At 62.0% G+C, this 16,006-nt stretch overlaps 1 protein-coding gene across 1 annotated transcript in view; it reads left to right on the top strand.

Moving 5' to 3' along the window:
• Positions 1-632: 632 nt before the first annotated feature.
• Positions 633-16,006, top strand: part of LOC101643737 (Fc gamma binding protein) — a 37,360-nt gene continuing 21,986 nt past the window's right edge. The window contains exons 1-8 of the mRNA XM_045292991.1: positions 633-687; positions 5,714-6,063; positions 6,927-7,497; positions 8,969-9,573; positions 10,799-11,366; positions 12,565-13,157; positions 15,012-15,606; positions 15,809-16,006. Of these exons, the coding sequence (XP_045148926.1) occupies positions 633-687; positions 5,714-6,063; positions 6,927-7,497; positions 8,969-9,573; positions 10,799-11,366; positions 12,565-13,157; positions 15,012-15,606; positions 15,809-16,006 (3,535 nt within the window). The remainder of the gene's footprint in view (positions 688-5,713; positions 6,064-6,926; positions 7,498-8,968; positions 9,574-10,798; positions 11,367-12,564; positions 13,158-15,011; positions 15,607-15,808) is intronic.

A 16,006-nucleotide genomic window follows, 5' to 3' on the forward strand; every position in this document is an offset into this window, starting at 1 on the left:
GCTCCACACCCTTCCCATGCCCTCGGGTCCCTCATCTCTTGGGGCCCTGAGAACAGTGGCCGCCTCCGGGAAGTTGGCAGCACAGCTGTCCGGCAGGTGGCCCAAGGCGTGACCTAAAGGGGCCAGAGAACTGCTATAAAAGCCCAGCCCACAGGCTGGCCCTACAGCTCCAGGGACCTGCAGGTGAGACACCGGTCTCCTCCCGAGGGGACACCAGGCCTCTCCTCACAGCCCTCAGATGGCCTGGCGGCCAGCTCCCCAACCTTGTCCCAGCAACTACCCTCCCGTCCCACCTCAGACCCTCTGACAGCCAGCGTTCCAATCTTGCCCCCATATCAGTCCCCTCATCCAACCCTAGACTCCCTGGGCAGCCGGCTCCCTATTCTTCTCCCTGTAACTAACCCCCCTTACTCAGCCCTCAACCCCCTGGGCAGCCAGCTCCCCAATCTTGCCCCTGTAACTAATCCCCTACCCCAACCCCCAACTCCTCCTGGGCAGCCAGCTCCCCACCTATAGATTGGTCTTGACTCCAGCCGGCGTCACCCTCAGGTGGCCCTTGTCATGAGGGTGGACCCTCTGTCTTCACGAGGACATTATCTCCATGGTGAGGTCTCGTTTTCCTCTCTGCAGACATGGGTTCCCTGTGGAGCTGGTGGACGCTCTGGGCCGCAGTAACCCTCCTGGGCGGTAAGTGCTCCCAGTCACTCTCCTTATGCCCCCTCCCCAAGCCCATCTCCCCCCAACCCCCTGGGGCGCGTTGAGATGGATGCGGGTCCTTGCAGGAACAGAAAGGACTCACGTCCTTTGACAAGGCAGAGCCACGCAGTGGACTCCCACCTCCACTCTCCCTGCCGCCCCTGCCCACCCCCTCCCCCATGCCATAGTTTTCTTGAGGTATAATCCACATATCATACATTTCCATAGTTCAGTCGTATTTAAAGTCAATTCGTCCTAGTGCATTATTGGCTCCCCAAGTCCACCCCCACTCCTCTTGCGAAAAAAACCTTGGACCCCAAATTCAAGTGTACATAAGAACTACCGTCCATCCCCTGGGGCTTCCTACAAGCTACTGGAGGCTCCGCTCTGGGTCTTTATTCTGCTGGACTGGTGGGGACAAGCCATTCTTTATTTTTTGTCTTATTGGGGCTCTTATAGCTCTTACCACAATTCATCCGTCCATCCATTGTGTCAAACACATCTGTACATATATTGTCATCATCTTTTTCTTTCTTTCTTTCTTTCTTTCTTTCATCATTTTATTGGGGGCTCATACAACTCTTTTCACAATCCATCCATCCATCCATTGAGTCAAGCACATGTGTACATCTGTTACCATCATCATTCTCAAAACATTTTTTTTCTACTTGAGCCCTTGGTATCAGCTCATTCCCCCCCCCCCCTTCCTCATGTCCCGATACTTTATGAACTATTCTTTTTCTTCCATGTCTTATACCAACCGCTGTCTCCCTTCACCCACTTTTCTACTGTCTGTTCCTCTGGGAGGGGGGCCATACATTGATTATTGTGATCGGTTCCCCCTTATTCTGCCTCCCTCCCTTCCCTCCTAGAATCGTTGCCCCCTTATTGGTCCTGAGGGGTCTTTCTGTCCTGGATTCTGTGTGTTGCCAGCTCTTGTCTGTACCACCATACATGTTTGGGTCTAGCCAGATTTGCAAGATAGAACTGGGGTCATGATAGTGGAGGGGGGGGATGCATTAAAGAACTAGAGGAAGGTTGTGTGTTTTGTCTGTGCTATACTACACCCTGATTGGCTCGTCTCTTCCTTGTGGCCCGTCTGACAGTGGGTGTCCAACTGTCTACCGATAGGCTTTGGGTCTCCATGTCTCTTCCTAACTGGGGGGAGGGAGGGGAGATGTGGAGAAGAGCCCTCTCCCGTCAGTCTCCAGGAGACAGCCAGCAAGGTCCACACTCTCAGAATCCTCTTCTTCCCTCTGTCCTCTCCACCCCTCCTCCCAAGGCTGATGAAGACAGTCATCCCAAACCAGCAGGCAAGTCCAGCTTCCCACCATGAGGGGGAAAAACCAAAAAGTCTCAATAATAATAATAATAATAATATGTCAGGTTGCCAGCTTCTCTTGAACTCTGGGAAGACTTGGCTTAAAGAAAAAGAAAGAAAGAAAAGAAATTAGCCTGTGAGCCTTCCAAACAATAGACTAGAGTTCATAGCAGGCTGCCTGGGTAGTGAAGGCCCTTGGCTACTCAGTGCCGTCTATACACCCGCCCCTGGAAATGAGGGTGATCTGCTTTGGAAAGATCGGCACCCCACCCTTGCCCCCGGGGGGCACAGGTCTACCTGGACTCACTCACGGTGTCCCCAGGAATCTCAGGTGACTTAGCTCCAAACCAAACCGAGCTCCCTGCCCTCGAATTGATGCTGAGTCAGAGACCCCCTAGGGCAGAGTAGAACTGCCCCTGTGGGTTTCTGAGGCCGTCAGTCCTTATGGGAGTGGACAGCCTCACCTTTCTCCTAAGGAGAGGTTGGTGGATTCGAACTGCTGATCTTGGTGGCCGGCAGCCCAGCCTGTCACCGCCACACCACCAGCACTCTTGCGCTGACTGAACAATGGTTGGTCGGACGAGTGGCGGCCACCCTCTTGACAAGGGAGCCGCCGGCACGGGTTCCACCATTCCCGCCTGGGCTGGGCTGGGCCGCACTGGACACCCACTGCCCCTCCAATCGATTGCACTCGGCGACCCTACGGGACAGAGCAGGGCCGCCCCTGCCGCTTTCCAAGGCAGGGAATCTTTTCGGGAGTAGAGGGTCTCTTAGAACGGAAGTCACTTGCCCCACCCAGACCCCACAAGCAGAGCTGGGGTTTGAACCTGGCCCCCTGGAGCTTGCTGTCAAAACCCCGTGCTGTGGAGTCGAGCCGACTTACACTGACCGGTGGAACTGCCAAGTTCGTTTCTAAGACTGTAAATCTTCATGGGAGTAGATGGCCTGATCTGTCTCCTCAGAGTGGCCGGGGTGTCAACTCAGGGCAGCCCACGATGCCACCAGGGTTCCAAGGAGCAGGGAAAGAGCCCACATGGGTATTTTCATCCATGATCCAGGCAAGGGGGATGGCTCTCTGGTGGGGAGGACTGCTCAGCCGCCTTTTCCCACCCCAGGGCTCACCCAGGAGGCTGCGGTGGGGCCCAGGACCGCCGGAGGGGAGGAATTCCTCACCGCCTTCCTGCAGAATTACCAGCCGGGGCACATCGCGGCTCACTTGAGCCTGCTCATCTCCAGTCTATCGGAGAGCCCCGCCTCCGTCTCCGTCCTCAGCCGGACAGACAACAGCTCGCAGAAGATCACGGTGAAGCCCGGGGAGTCGGTCATGGTCAACCTCAGCTCCCGGGCTGAGATGTTTGGCAGCAAGATCTTCCAGCGGGCCGTGGTGGTCCACTCAGACCGCACCGTCTCGGTGCAGGCCATCAACGGGAAGCCCAACACGGCGGAGGTGACGGTGCTGCGGCCCACCAGCACCCTGGGCACCGAGTACTTTGTCCTCACACCGCCGGGCTCGTCGGTCACTAACCTCAAGGAGTTCGCCGTGGTGGCCGGGCCGGCGGGAGCCGCGGTCAGTGTCCAGCTGAAGGGCTCGGTGATCTTCCAAAACAAGGTCTACTCGGCAGGCAGTGTCCTGAGCGTGACGCTAGAGCCCTTTGCTGTGGCCCAGGTCCAGAGCACGGTGGACCTCTCGGGCTCCAAGATCACGGCCAGCCACCCCGTGGCCGTCCTCTCCGGCCACAGCTGCGCCCAGAAGCACACCAACTGCAACCATGTGGTAGAACAGCTGCTGCCCACGTCCTCCTGGGGCACCCGCTACGTGGTGCCCTCTCTGGCCTCCCAGCCTCGCTTCGATATGGTCTACGTGGTGGCCAGCCAGGCCACCAAGCTGACCTACAACCACGGGGGCTCCGCCAGCTCCCAGGAGCTCCAGGCAGGCAACGTGGCATCGTTCGAGGTGCGGCCCACCCACCCGCTATACCTGACAGCGGACGTGGGCGTCCAGGTCCTGCTGTTCGGCACAGGTTCCACCAAGGACGGCATGACCTATAACCCCTTCTTGGTCCTGATCCCAGACGTGGCAGCCTACTGCCCGGCCTACGTGGTCAAGAGCGTGCCGGGCACAGAGAGCCTGGCCCTCGTGGTGGCACCAACCCAGGCTGCGGAGGGGCTGACCCTGGATGGACAGCCGCTGGGCAAGAAGGCCACCTGGACACCGGTGCCCGGTAGCAGTTTCTCATACGCTGAGGTGGACCTCGGGACCACGGACAAGACCCATGTGGCAGAGGCCACTGCGGACTTTGGCCTGCTCATCTTCGGGCTGGCTGAGACCATGGGCTTCGGGACAGCAGCTGCCTGCGGACGGAGTGAGTGATAGAAAATGACCCCTGGCCCTGGCCACCTGTTGAGCCCCCAGGCAATCCCGCCCAACTCTCCCCTTTCCCCTCCTCTGCTCTGCTGGGGGTTCTGGCTGAGCTACACTGTCCGCCCTCACTGCACCCTTCCCACCCCCCTCCTTTAAGACTTCTTGGTCTCCCCCACCCTATCGGTGCCAAGGACCAGGGCAGCACCCTCAGACAACCTGCCAGACAGGGTCTTGCCATGGGGTCCCAGCAGCCCCCACGGTGCCCACCCTTCAGCTGCTGGTTTGTGGGGAGACCGGGCACAGGGCTCTAGGGGTCAGCTTGGGGGTCAAGAAGGGGGATCCCTGGGGTGCTCCACTCAGCAGCTTCTTGGTATCTGGCAATTTCAGCAACCACGACAGTTATAACAAGACTATTAACAGTAATAACGGCTACTCCTTCCTGCCCCGTATCCTGCAGGGCTGTTTCCAGCAGAGGCGGGTCCCCTGAAAGCACCTGGTCAGGGTGACTCAAATGTTGGGGCACCTGCTTCTCCATGTCCCAGGGACCATTCTAGTGCTCGCCGAGTCCTTCCTATTGTGCCTGCAGATCCCGAGCCCACGTCTGACCCCAGGCTCACGCCTGGGGGCACTGCCAGCAGGCAGCACAGCGGGTACTCTGAGGGCACGAGCGGCACCCAGTGGCACAGGGCTACGTGCTGGGCTGCTAACCGCAAGGTCAGCAGTTTGAACCTACCAGCCGCTGCTAGCGGGAGCAGACAAGGCTTTCTACCCCGCACTGGACAGTCTCTTGGAAACCCACTGTGGCAGCTCTGCCCCGTCCCAGAGGGTCCCGGTTTGGGGCGGGGGAAGGGGGTTGGTTCTCTGAGTGCCAGCATCAGAGGGGCCAGGTTCAAACCCCAGCTCTGCTTGTGTGGTCTGGGCCAGCAACGTCAATTCTGGGGGACTCTGTTTCCACACCTACACCACGAGGATGGTAGTAAGTGCCCCCCTCTTGTTAGCAGGGGTGAACCAGACTTGGCACTTGTGGGGCTCTCGGGGGGGGGGCCTGTAAGGGGTGAGGTAAGGGTGACCCCTCGCTCTCTCTGAGAGGTGGGCAAGCAGGAGCTTTGGACGGCAGGTGAGGAAAGTGCTTTTCTTCTTGTGGGGCCCCTTTGCCCCAGGTAGAAGCCTAGACGGGGGGGGGGGGGGGGGGGCTTCTAGCACAAGCAAACATAACGGCTCCGGGGCACTGGAGTCATTTCCAGGGGTCTCTCTGGCCCGCTGGGGAGGGCTGGGAAAGCCCAACCCTCACAAGCACGCGTGCACCCACTGACTCCCTACCCCCACCCTCCCAGCCCTGATCGCCCCCCAGGAGCCCTCCTGCGAAGGCGTGACCTGTGGCCCTGGCCAGCACTGCCAGGTGGTGGGCGGGAAGGCCACGTGCGTGGCGGAGCCCACGGCCACGTGCCGCGCCCAGGGAGACCCCCACTACACCACGTTCGACGGGCGGCGCTACGACATGATGGGCACGTGCACGTACTCGATGGCCGAGCTGTGCGGCACGGACGACAGCCTGCCGGCCTTCAGCGTGGAGGCCAAGAACGAGCACCGCGGCAGCCGGCGCGTGTCCTACGTGGGCTTCGTCACCGTGCGCGCCTACAGCCACGCCGTGTCGCTGGCCCGCGGGGAGGCGGGCTTCGCCCGGGTGAGTGTCCAGAGGCTGCTCAGAGAAGCCCCGGTGGGAGAGTCCAAGCCCTCCGCCGAGGGACCCCCAAGGGGATGGGGGGGCCCGCTGCTCCTTGTCTGGAAATTCCATGCGCAGAGATATGTGCAAGGGGCTTCAAAGAGCCCATTATACCATTCGGTTTTCAATCAACTTGTTCACAGGCACACACAGAGTCGATCCTGACTCACAGCGACCCTATAGGACGGGGTAGAACTGCCCCTGTGGGTTTCCGAGACTGTCAGTCTTGTTGGGCCGAAAGCCTTGGGACCCACCCCCCCACCCAGAGCAGCTGGTGGTTTCAAACCACGGACCTGGCGGTGGGCAGCCCCGCGCGTAACCACGACAGACACTGACGTGATTTAAAACCTCAACTCCGACTCAAAGTCACAGGCTTGGCTGTTTGCTATTTTATCGACATGGCGATGGCCCCGGGGGTCTTTAGCTGCCTGGACTCGTGGGTGGCGTTTTGCCCGCCACGTGGCCTTGCCTGTCAGCCCTCACGGCATCCGTGGCTTAAGGAGCATCCACAGCTGCTGGGAGCACCGGGCTAGGAGGCACCCTAGATGTCGCCCCAGGGTGGCCTTGAAGGCAGGTGCTCAGGGGATACAAAGGCTCAGTGAGGCGGCAGCATGGGGGCCGAGGGTTTGCAGATGGTGAGGGAGGGGGCATGGACAGCTCAGGGTGGGGGTATCTTTCAGACCAGGAGAACCATGGGGACTGAGGGGGCCAAGCTCAGACAGGGGCAGTGACAGACAGAAAGCTCGTGCAAGCAGGTGAGAGGACTGAAGGCCAGACCACCTGGAGGGGGTGCTGACCACCCTCTCCTCACCCCCTCTCTGTAGATCGACAGCCAGCGCTTCCGCCTGCCCGTGTCCCTCAACGACGGTCGCCTGCGTGTGTACCAGAGCGGGCCGAGGGCTGTGGTGGAGCTGGACTTCGGCCTGGTGGTCAGCTACGACTGGGACTGCCAGCTGGCCCTGAGCCTGCCCACGCGCTTCCAAGATCAGGTGTGCGGGCTGTGCGGCAACTATAACGGAGACCCCGCCGACGACTTCCTCACCCCCAACTGGGACCAGGCGCCCAACGCCGAGGAGTTCGGCCAGAGCTGGAAACTGGATGATGGCGACTACCTGTGCCAGGACGGCTGCCAGGACAACTGTCCCTCCTGCACGCCCGGCCAGACCCAGCACTACCAGGGCGACCGTGTGTGTGGCATGCTGGCCCTGCCGGGAGGCCCCTTCGCCGCCTGCCACGCCAGCCTGAACCCCCAGCCCTTCCTGGAGGAGTGTGTGTACGACCTGTGTGCAGCCAGCGGGGACCGGCTCAGCCTGTGCCGCAGCCTCAGCGCCTACGCCCAGGCCTGTCTGGAGCTCGGCATCGCCGTCGGGGACTGGAGGTCACCCGCCAGTTGTCGTAAGTGGTGGCCCCGGTGGGGCTGGCAGCTGGCTAGGGAAGGCCACTTCCTGTGGTCCAGCCTGGCGTGGACGATGCCCGGGGCATGGTGGTGGAAGTCAGGGTGGACGGATCGCAGGTGTGGTCCGGCCTCAGAAGCCCACACAGGCAGCTCTGCCCTGCCCTTTGGGGTGACCGTGAGTTGTCGGCAGGGAGTTGGGCTTTGAGTGTCACCCCTGGGGGTGGGGTGGGGGTGGGCGGGGGTGGGTGTTGCAAAGACACAGCAGGTATGCCATTAAGGCAGAAAGTCAAGACCGGAGCGATGGGGTGGGGTCAGCTGAGCCAGGGCTGAGGTGCTCACAGCAGCCTGTAGGGTCGGTACTGCCACCGTCTGATGTTACTGATGGAGAAACTGAGGCACAAGGACAGTGGAGCAGGAGTCACTTGCTGAAGCTCACCCAGCTAAGAGGGGGGAGCTGGGACTGGAACCCAGGCCAGCCGAGCCCTGGGCCCTGATCTCGGCCAACACAGAGGGCCTGAGGACAGGAAGGCGGGCCCTGTGGCAGGGGCAGAGGTAACCTTAGAGAGGGGCTGGGGCAGAGAGGAGAGGGGACAGAAAGGGGTGGAGGCAGAGAGGGCAGGGGGCAGAAGGGGAGGGGCCAGAGAAGGGGTGGGGCAGAGCGGGGTTTGGGCAGATCCTGGGCACCTCTTGGATAGCATTGGAGGATTTCGGTTTTGACCCTGAGTCAGGTGAAGCCAGGTGTCCTGGAGGCACAGTGTGTTAAGGGCTGGGCTGCTAACCACAAGGTCAGCAGTTCAAATTTACCAGTGGCTGCAAGGGAGAAAGACGAGGCTTTCCACTTCTGTAAAGAGCTGCCTCCTTGGAAACCCACAGGGTCAGCTCTACCTTGTCCTGTGGGGTCAGTGTGAGTCGGACTGACTTGATGGCAGCGAGCCAGCGAGGTGACTCCTTAGGATAAGGTGACCAGACGTCCCGCTTTTGGTGGGACAGTCCCGGTTTTTAACTATTTTTCCCCGCGTCCCGCGGCATTTTTGAAAAGCATGCACGACAAGCTAGGGTATATGGTTTTCGACTGCCATGTGGCTATTTCACCAGAATATGAGTTTTATCAATGGTGTCCTGCTTTACCAATGTTAAAATCTGGTCACCTTAAGAGGGCTTAGGCCCTCGACCCGTGCCCCCAGGGCCCCTCTGGCTGCATGTGGGGAGGAGCCTGTGGGTCAGTGGGAGCAGGGGACCCAGGACGGATGGAACCAGGTCGGGAGAGTGGCGAGCGGAGAAGGGGGAAGGGTCTGCACAGAGTCAGAAGCAGATTCTATTGACCGCTGGAGGTCAGGAGTGTTCAATGACCTCTTGGAGGCCTTCCCAGGATGAAAGGGGGGAACCAGCAGGGGAGTCTTGAGGGAGGAGTGGGGCTCCCCAAGGAGCGCCCCTCAAGGCTGGCCTCTCTCTCCCTCTGCCCCTCCCCAGCCCTGTCCTGTCCTGCCAACAGCCGCTATGAGCTCTGTGGTCCGGCCTGCCCGGCCACCTGCAACCCTGTGGCCATGCCGGCCAACTGCTCAGGCCTCCCGTGCGTGGAGGGCTGCGTGTGCCTGCCGGGCTTCGTGGCCAGCGGCAGCGCCTGCGTGCCCTCCGCGTCCTGCGGCTGCATCTTCCAGGGCCGCCTGCTGGCGCCCGGCCAGGAGGTGTGGGGCGATGACCAGTGCCAGCAACGCTGCACCTGCGACGGCACCACCCAGCAGGTGCGCTGCGACAACTCGCAGGGCTGCCCCCCGGGCGAGCTCTGCAGCGTCCAGGGCGGCCTGCTGGGCTGCTACCCCGACCGCTTCGGGACCTGCCAGGCGACCGGGGACCCGCACTACCTGAGCTTCGACGGCCGGCGCATCGACTTCATGGGCACCTGCACCTACCTGCTGGCCGGCTCCTGTGGCCAGAACGCCATGCTGCCCGCCTTCCGCGTGCTGGTGGAGAACGAGCACCGGGGCAGTCAGACGGTCAGCTACACGCGCGCCCTGCGCCTGGAGGCCCGTGGCGTGGTGGTGGCCCTGCGGCGGGAGCACCCCGGACAAGTGCTGGTGAGCCCAGGGGATGCCCAGGGGACCCTTCGCCCCAAGGGCAGAGGCTCTGGACCCCACATGGAGCTGGGGGGGGGGACCAAGGAGAAACTGTGACCAGTGGTAAGTCTAGGGTCCCCAAGACAGGCGTCAGTGTCTCCCCACCTCGCTGTGTGACTGTGATTCTCTGAGTCTTAGGATCAAAAGGAGCCCTGGTGGCTTAGTGGCTACGCATTGGGCTGCTAACCACAAGGTCAGCAGTTCGAACCCACCAGCCGCTCTGTGGGAGAGAGATGAGGCTTTCTACTCCCATAAACAGTTATAGTCTCTGAAACCCACAGGCGTAGTTCTGTCTTACCCTTTAGAATGGACTCAATGACCTCGGGTCTGGGTTTGGTGGTAAGTTTCTTCTGTGTGCAGAATACCTGGCCTCTGTTAACTCGTGTGAGCAAATCGTCCTGGTAGATGAGGAGGCTGCTACACCAGAGAGGTTAAGTCACCTCACAAGGACACACAGCTCCGGAGTGGCAGAGCTGGGATTTGAACACAGGCAACCCGGGTCCAGAGCCCACGATCTGAGCCACTGCATTCCACAGCGGGAACAGGACTGGGAGGCCACCTTCCCCATCCAGGGGGACAGCAGGGAGGTCAGGGTGCCTGGACCTGATTGAGCAATGTGGTGGGTGACCGGGAGGACACCAAGAGCGCCAGGGGTGAGGTCAGACAGGACCCTTCTATTCCAGATGAGGGACTGGACACTCAGCCAAGTCCCTTATCTTGGGGGGGTGGGGGATAGCAACAGCGAGACAGACGTGTGAGATCATGACCTCGGCCCGGTGGGGGTTCCCAGGGACACCCCCGGTTGGTGAGTTCCAGGAAAAGCCACAGTCGGCATGGCTGGGGCGCACGTGGGGAGAGGGGAGGCCCCACTCTAAGCCACTACACCCCAGGGCCGCTCTTGAAGACAGAGCGGAACAGGCGGAGGAGACTGTGGAAGTGAGGGCAGGGGGGATACAGGCCAAACCATATAGGCTCGGAAAGCCAGGAGAGGGGGCTTTGGAGCTGAGTCGCTAGGGGAGGGTGTGCCAGCCGAGGGCACAGCCGGTGCCGAAGCCCTGGGGTGAGACAGACCACGGTGTGCTCAGGAGAAGAGCCGGCCAGCCAGGCTGGCTGGAGCCGGGACAGAGTGGGGTGGGCCACAGAGCGTCGAAGACCCTGACCCGCTTGCCTCCCATCTCTACCCAAGGTGGACGGTGTCCTTCAGCATCTGCCCTTCCAGGCGGCAGACGGGCAAATCCAGGTGTTCCGGCAAGGCAACGATGGCGTTGTGCGCACCGACTTTGGCCTGACGGTCACCTACGACTGGAACGCCCGCGTGACAGCCCAGGTGCCCGGCAGCTATGCCGGGGCCCTGTGCGGGCTCTGCGGCAACTTTGACGGGAACCCAAAGAATGACCTGGCTCTGAAGGGCGGGGGCCAGGCGGCCAGCGCACTGGACTTCGGGAATAGCTGGCAGGAGGAGACGAGGCCAGGCTGCGGGGCGACCGAGCCGGGTGACTGTCCCAAGCTGGACTCCATGGTGGCCGAGCAGCTGCAGAGCAAGAAGGAGTGCGGCCTCCTCGCCGACCCCGAGGGGCCCTTCCGCGAGTGCCACAGCCTGGTGGACCCACAGGGCGCCGTGCAGGACTGTGTCTACGACCAGTGTCTGATGCCCGGGCAGCAGGGGGCACTGTGTGACGCTTTGGCTGCCTACGCCGCCGCGTGCCAGGCTGCCGGGGGCACCGTGCACCCCTGGAGGAGCGAGGAGTTCTGCCGTGAGTATTGGCGGGGCTGGGCCTCGGGCACGTTCATTCGTGTGAGCACTGACAGGCAGAGGGGGAAGCTGCACACTGGGGATGGCAGGCAGGCCCGCAGGAAAGATTCGTGGGAGCAGTGACCGCCCCGGGTCCCCTGGTCACCTGGGGTCAGGTGGAGGCATGGGCAGAGAGTTGCCCGTACAAGGAGCTCGCTCCTGTTCTTCCCGGCCCCGTGTGACATCTGCGAGGCCCTGTGGGCGGCGGCATAGTAGTTCTGCGTGGGGCTGTTAAACGCAAGGTCAGCCGTTCAAACCCACCAGCTGCTTGGCAAGAGAAAGAGGAGGCTTTCTGGTCCCCATGCAGAGTGCCGGTCTCAGAAACCCTCAGAAACCCCTAGGGGTGGTTCTACCCTGCCCTCTGGAGCGGCTGGTATGCATTGGGGCCGATGGGCAGGCAGTGAGATGTGTCTGGGTGCCTCTTGCGGGTTGCCGTGGGCCCCACCTGGCCTCCAGCCTCCGGGTGCTCACCTGACAATAGGCTGTGTTAGGAAGGTGATGCCTCATGTCCTGTCACCTCACGCCTCTTGGCATCGTGGTATGTCCCGCGATGTCAGGTCACCTTCTGGAAGGTTACCTTCTCTACCCACGGCTGCTGGCCCTCTCGCCGGACACTCCTGTGAGGACACCATGGCAGCCACTAGACTGGCATTTGGGCCACGACTGGGACCCATAGCCTTTGCTCGGTGGGCAAGGGCAGCCTGCTAGCGAGCCCCTGAACCACCGTGGCTCCTGTCGCTGAGGGGCTGAATCTCACTCATATTTCATTCAAATTCGTGGACATCGATCGCTTCGAGTGGAGGACAGGAGCCCTGGCGGCGGCGTGGCTATGTGCTGGGCTGGTGTGTCAAATCCACCAGCCGTTCCCCGGGAGAAAGACAGGGCTTTCTGCTTCCGTAGGCGGTTAGGGTCTCGGGAACCAACCGGGCAGTTCGACCCGGTCGCATGGGCTTGCTGGGTGCAGTTGGCATGGACTTGCTGGCAGGGAGTATGGTTTGGGTTTGGGGGTTAGTGGCTACCCTCTGGGGCAGCACAGGCAGCCTGACGCAGTTGGGGTTCTACTTGGTTGTGTTCTTTGGGGAGACCGCCCAGATGGAGGGGGGACTGGAGTTGGGGTTGGGGAGCAGGGACTCTGGGTCTGATGACTCCTCTCCCCACAGCACCCACCTGTCCAGCAAACAGTCACTATGAGGCCTGTTCCTACGGCTGCCCGCTGTCCTGCGGAGACCTCCCTGTGCCCGGGGGCTGTGGCTCCCACTGCCAGGAGGGCTGTGTGTGTGATGAGGGCTTCGCGCTCAATGGCGAGACCTGCGTGCCCCTGGCCTCCTGCGGCTGCGTGCACCAAGGTGCCTACCACCCACCCGGAGAGACCTTCTACCCCGGCCCTGGCTGCGAGTCCCTCTGCCACTGCCAGGAGGGTGGCCTGGTGTCCTGCGAGCCCAGCGGCTGTGGCCCGCACGAGGCCTGCCAGCCGTCTGCCGGCGTCCTGGGCTGCGTGGCTGTGGGCTCGGCCACCTGCCAAGCGTCGGGAGACCCCCACTACACCACCTTTGACGGCCACCGCTACGACTTCATGGGCACCTGCGTGTACGCGCTGGCCCGGACCTGTGGGACCCGGCCCGGCCTGCACTCCTTCGCCGTCCTGCAGGAGAACGTGGCCTGGGGCAACGGGCAAGTCAGTGTGACCAGGGTGATCACCGTCCAGGTGGCCAACTTCACCCTGAGGCTGGAGCAGAATAAGTGGCAGGTCACGGTAAGAGCTGGGGGCTGGGGGTACGGAGTTCAGAATGGGAGGGGCCTGGGAGTGTCAGGCAGAGCCAGGGGCCAAGGAAGGAAGCCCCTCAGGACGTGGGCCTCCCCTCAGGTGGCCCAGCCTCTCCACTCTCCCCCTGAACCTCCCTATCTTTCCCTTCTGTCTCCCCCTCTCTCTGCCCCTCAGTCTCCAACCTCCTAGGCCCTCTGTCTCCCCCTCTCTGCCCCTCAGCCTCCCTCTCTCTGCCCCTCCACCTTTTGACCATGTCCTCCACCCTTGCCCAACTCCATCCTCTGCACACCCGCTGGGGCCCAGTGCCCCTGGCAGCACGACACAGTCCGAGGTTTGGAACGTTCCAGGCCAGGAAGGCCCAAGAGCAGAGCACACGTTGTGGGTGGGTGCTGCCCTTCCCAGCTGGGCCTGTCACCCCTCGGCCACAGGGGAGGGCGGGACAACCGTGGCAGCAGCTCTGGTGTCCGGCTGACCTCCGACCCCAGGGTTGCTGGGCCTTTCCTAACCGGGTGGTTTGTGAGGAACCGCAGGGACTGTGGGGAGCGAGGTGCCCGTTCGCGCTCCAAACGGGAGGTCCCACCACTGGCCCCAAGTCCCCTGCAGAGCAGGCCTGGACCCCAGGGCAGCCCGACAGGGGGGCAGCACGCTCCACCCGGCGGGGTCTTGCTCTGCTTCTCTGCTCACCCCCACCCCCCCATGGGAAGAGTTGGGCATCATCCCTACACCAGAGCAGAGGGGTGAGTACAGGGGCACTGAGTCAGAGTGAGACCCCCGAGGGACCCATAGCCCTGTCCTAGGACCGAAAGGCCAGCCACACTGCCATCAAACCTATGGTGACTCACGGTGACCCGCCGTGGGGGTCCCAGACTACAACCACTGATGGGAGCAGAAGCCCAGTCTTACTCCTGCTGGTTTTGAACTGCCAACCATGCGGATCGCGGCCCGGCGTGTCACCACTGCTCCACCAGGGTCCCTTGTCCTTGGCGCAAGGCCTGCAAACCGCAGCTCTTGGGCCATACATATGCACGGCTTTGACGTGAAATGACAGTGAAACTGAACCGAGCATCGTTCTATTGGCAATAGCATCTTAAAGTTCCCTTGTCTGTCAAAATCTACTTTTTAAGTTTCTTATTCGTGGGGAGTCAATGGCGTCTGTCATATGGTCCGTAGTCCGGTCACGTCAGGCAGGCTTGTACCATTGCGACCACAGCCGTTTCCAACCATCCTTTTTCTTCCTGGACTCCTGGACATTCGTCCCTCTTGTACCCCGCCACCCCATCATGGGCCCCCCACCTCCCCCCACGGTAAAAATATAGCTAGGGCTCTTAAATCATTGTTAAATGCTTGTGAGGGACAGGATTGGCTGTTCTGTTCGCCGACCCCTGTCCTAGTGGCAGTGTTGCCCACGAGAGGGCCAGCACACCGCTGACCGTATCAGGGGCTTGCTGTGCACCAAACCAGCTACAAATGACTCTCTGTGCCCGGATCCGTCCCACGTCTTGAGGAGCCCTGGTGGCAGAGTAGACCACGCGTCGGGCTGCAATTCCAATCCACCAGCCTCTCTCTGAGAGAAAGACAGGGCTTCGACTCCCATCAAGAGGGACAGTCAGGGGCAGTTGGACCCTGCCCTCCCCTGTGGTTTGAAGGCAGCTCGGACTCCGCTGGCCCTGAGTTTGGTGTTTCGGTTTGGTGAAGTTGCTAGCCCCTTGAGACTGCCATCAGACCCGTGTTACACCTAGGGAAACTGAGGCTCAGAGAGACGAGGTTACACAGATCCTGGGTGTCAGGCGGGGGGCTTGGCTGTCACGTGCCCCCTCTGAGGCGTGGCCTCTGCACCCCCAGGTGAACGGCGTGGACATGAAGCTGCCCGTGGTGCTGGCTGACAGCCGGATCCGGGCCTCCCAGCACGGCTCAGACGTGGTGGTGGAGACGGACTTCGGCCTGCGCGTGGCCTACGACCTCGTGTACTACGTGCGGGTCACCATCCCCGGCAACTACTACCGGCAGCTGTGTGGCCTGTGCGGGAACTACAACGGGGACCCCCAGGACGACTTCCAGAAGCCGGATGGCTCCCAGGCAGGCGGCCCCAATGAGTTCGGCAACTCCTGGGAGGAGGCGGTGCCCGGCTCGCCCTGCCTGCCACCGCCCACCTGTGCGCCTGGCGAGGAGGGCTGCCCCCCGGGCACCCAGTGCCCGCCCGACCTGGAACAGAAGTACCAGCAGGAGCAGTTCTGCGGATTCCTCACCAACCCCACGGGGCCGCTGGCCGCCTGCCACAAGCTGCTGGCCCCCCAGGGCCCCCTGCAGGAGTGCGTCTTCGACCTCTGCCTGGGCGGGGGCAACCTCAGCATCCTCTGCAGCAGCGTCCACGCCTACGTCAGTGCCTGCCAGGCCGCCGGAGGCCACGTGGAGCCTTGGAGAAGCGAGGCTTTCTGCCGTGAGTGGGGGGGCGGGGGAGTAGCCTGAGGACAGAGCGGGGGCACTGAGGGTAGGGGACGTTGAAGGTAGACGGGGTATCGAGGGGCAGAGGGGAGACTGAGGGTTGGGAGGGGAGATGATGGGGTGGAGAGGACTCTGACGAAGGCACAGGAGCAGCCCCTGGGCCCCTGGGGGCTCTGACCAGCACCCTCTCTTTGCAGCGATGGCGTGCCCCCCCAACAGCCACTACGAGCTGTGTGCGGACACCTGCTCGCTGGGCTGCTCGGCCCTCAGCGCCCCCCCGCAGTGCCCCGACGGCTGTGCTGAGGGCTGCCAGTGCGACCCCGGCTTCCTCTGGGACAGCCAAGGCTGCGTGCCCATGGAGAAGTGCGGCTGCTACCACGAGGGAGTCTACTACG

Source organism: Echinops telfairi, unplaced genomic scaffold, assembly GCF_000313985.2.
Source record: "Echinops telfairi isolate 266 unplaced genomic scaffold, ASM31398v2 ScPeMD7_655;HRSCAF=1070, whole genome shotgun sequence".
In the NCBI taxonomy this organism is placed as follows: Eukaryota; Metazoa; Chordata; class Mammalia; order Afrosoricida; family Tenrecidae; genus Echinops; species Echinops telfairi.